Raw genomic sequence first — 3,141 nt, forward strand, 5'->3', positions numbered from 1 at the left:
TTATGGAATTGCTACCTCAGGTTTCAGAGTTTTTATGATAGCAAATTGTAATAGAAATTGCAGAATAAAATGCGCGTCATGACTTTTGTAACCCGATATCTTTCGCTCCTTCATTTGAATGCACCGGCTGATATTTGATGCAGATCCGTATGGTAGCTTAGCATTCATTAGAACTGAACAGAAGATCTCTTTCTCTTTTTTGGTCATATCAAAACTAGATGCCCTAATTTCAACATGTTTATCATCACATTTGACAGGGTGAAGGTCTTTTCTAATCCCCATTTCTTCCAAATCTTGACGAGCATGAAGATGGTCCTTTGTCTTGCCTCCGATATTTAACAAAGTCCGCAAAATCTTGTCACAAATGTTCTTCTCAATGTGCATAACATCTAAGTTATGCCTAACCATATTATTGCTCCAATATGGTAGCTCGAAAAAAATGGACTTCTTCTTCCAAGGGCAATTTGATGTTCCTCTATTTGTTTTCAGCGGCTTCCCAAAATCATTTTTGTAACCACGCAATAGTTCTTCAACCTCTGCTCCGCTTAATATATCAGGACATGATAGCATTTCCACATCTTCGTTAAATCTGCGCCTATCGGACCTCCACTTGTGATCTGGAGGGAGAAACTTTTGATGGTTTAAATACACAACCTTCTTACTATGTTTCAAATATGTCGATGAGGTCTCATAGTGACATGAAGGACAAGCCAGCTTTCCTTTCGTGCTCCAACCGGATAAAATCCCATATCCAGGGAAATCACTTATCGTCCATAATAGGCTTGCGTGTAGCTTAAACGTGTTGTCTAACCTGGCATCATAAGTTTCTATTCCAACTGCCCATAACTCCTTCAACTTTGCAATTAACGGTTGCATATACAAGTCAATTTCATTACCGGGATAAATTAGACCAGGGATTAAGGTTGAAAGAATTAGATTTTCGGGTTTCATGATTAACCAGGGGGGGGTTGTAATTTACGAGCACTACTGGCCAGGTGCTATGAGATATGTTTATTGATCTATATGGATTGAAACCGTCTGCCGCTAAACCCAATCGTACATTTCGCATTTCGGCAGCAAATTCAGGATATTTACTTTCCATCGACTTCCAACCCTTTCCATCAGCTAGATGCCTAAACCGTCCATCTTTCTTTCGTGATAAAGCATGCCATGTCATTGAGCTCGAGAAATCAGAGCTCAAGAACATTCTCTGCAGCCTTGGCTTTAAAGGGAAGTATCTTATCACTTTAGCCGAGATTTTAGGATTCGATGCTAGTTCTATGTTTGCATCAGACCTGGCCTTCGCCTTCTTTTCAACTACTCTCCATCTTGATGTTCCACACTTGGCACAATTCTCCAGCCTCTCGTTTTCTGCCCAAAAGAGCATGCAGTCATTTGGACATGCATGTATTTTTTGGTAATCAAGTCCTAGGTCTTTAATCATACCCTTTGCCGCACTAAAAGAAGACGAAAGATTTACATGAAGGAAAACCTCCTTTATCAATTCAAGTAAGTCACTAAATCCTGATTCGCTAAATCCATGAATGCACTTTAGTTGATAAAGCCTAACTAAGAAACTTAATCGACTAAATTTTTTGCACTCGGGATATAACGGTTGTCCACCCTCCTTAACAAGGCGATAAAATTTCCTTGCGTCATCGTTTAGTCCTGTTCTACCAATGTGGTCAGTAACGTCATTAGTACCATATGCATTGTGTATCATAGCATCAAATTCATCTCCAAGACCTACACCTATATTAATATCCATCTCATCAGCAACCCTATCTATCTCATGGGTTGAGACCTCGTAAATCCATTCAACGGAATGGGAACAAGGACCATTACAGACTAGATATTCGTGTATAGCCTTAGCACCACTCCAAAAACGATTACCACATTTCTTACAAGGGCACTTAAGCTCGTTTCCTACGGCATATCGGGAAAATGCTTGGTTAACAAAAGCTTCAACTCCCTTCCTATATTTATCACTGTACTTGGGAAGTGTTACCCATTTCTCTCCTTCAACATCCATTTTCTACGTAAATTTTTTGAAATAAAACCACAAAATTCACTTAAGTTTTCAACACAATCAGACAACAACAAGAACCAAGAACACAAAAACAGACCAAGAACAGGGCAGTTTGACTTATAATTATAACAAGAACACAAAAAAACAGACCAAGAACAGGGCACTTTTGACTTAAAATAACAGGGTATTTTGACTTTAAAATATCAAAAAATTAAAATAAAATTCTTAGAAATAGTCAGACCAAGAACCTACTAATTTTACAAAAACATAAAAACAAAAACAAAGTACAAAAGAACACAAAAAGCACAAAAAATACACAAAATTTTTACATGCATTCACAAATAATCAGAGAGAGGAGTGTTTAAAGAGTGAGAGAGATGAGTTTTACCTTATATCAAGCTTTAATCGAGTTTAATCGCGCTTCAATCGAGCTTCAAGTGAGATAGATGAGCTTCAAGCCTTCGAGATATGAGAAAGCCATCGAGATGAGCTTCGAGTTACGACGGAGAGATGTGGGAGAGGTGTGAGAGAGTTGTGTGAAGGAGAGATGTGAGAGAGGTGTGAGAGAGGTGTGCGAGAGAGAGATTCGAGGGAGGTCAAAGAGAGAGATATGAGGGAGGTGAGATAGAGAGAGGTGTGAATTTCTATGTAATAGATTTGGGGGTGAATTTTTGTCCAAATAAAAGTGTATTCAATTTTTGGTGCCAAAATAAAAGTGTAAAATAATTTTTGGTATCCCGCCATCCCCAATTTCAGTGTTCCCGCCTTTTTTTTCGGTCAGTTTGACCAAAAGCGTTACTATTATTGCAACATTACTTGAAATATGTTGCACGTTTTACAATTTTTTTCAAATTGGACCTTAACCATGCAACACTTACGTATTTTATGTAACATTTTATAAATTATTGCAATAGAGTTGAAAAATTTGTTCTACTGCAACATTTTCTGCAACACAATTATATTTTGTGCCTGCAATAAGCCATATTTGGTGTAGTGTACGGTTGGATCATCGAAAAAGAATTTAAAAAATAGAATCACTACCCGGGAGAAGACTTGGCAACATGATCCCGTGTTGACCGTAATTTGACTATTATAAAAACACACGATATAAA

At 37.8% G+C, this 3,141-nt stretch overlaps 1 protein-coding gene across 1 annotated transcript; it reads right to left on the reverse strand.

The window, feature by feature from the left end:
* On the reverse strand, positions 1-2,032 carry LOC141696010 (uncharacterized). The gene is made up of 2 exons (XM_074500207.1): positions 980-2,032; positions 1-855 (listed from the first exon to the last, which is right to left on the reverse strand). Exons 1-2 carry the CDS (start codon positions 2,030-2,032, stop codon positions 1-3), a joined length of 1,908 nt encoding a protein of 635 aa, XP_074356308.1.
* Positions 2,033-3,141: the final 1,109 nt, after the last annotated feature.

Source organism: Apium graveolens, chromosome 11, assembly GCF_009905375.1.
Source record: "Apium graveolens cultivar Ventura chromosome 11, ASM990537v1, whole genome shotgun sequence".
Lineage (NCBI taxonomy): Eukaryota > Viridiplantae > Streptophyta > Magnoliopsida > Apiales > Apiaceae > Apium > Apium graveolens.

Excerpts from the sequence above, each read along its gene's own strand:
- LOC141696010 (XM_074500207.1), bottom strand. The coding sequence starts at position 2,032 with ATGGATGTTGAAGGAGAGAAATGGGTAACACTTCCCAAGTACAGTGAT. Across the intron at positions 856-979 it reads GCACCTGGCCAGTAGTGCTC|TTGAAGGAGTTATGGGCAGT; the intron begins GTAAATTACAAC and ends TTAATTGCAAAG.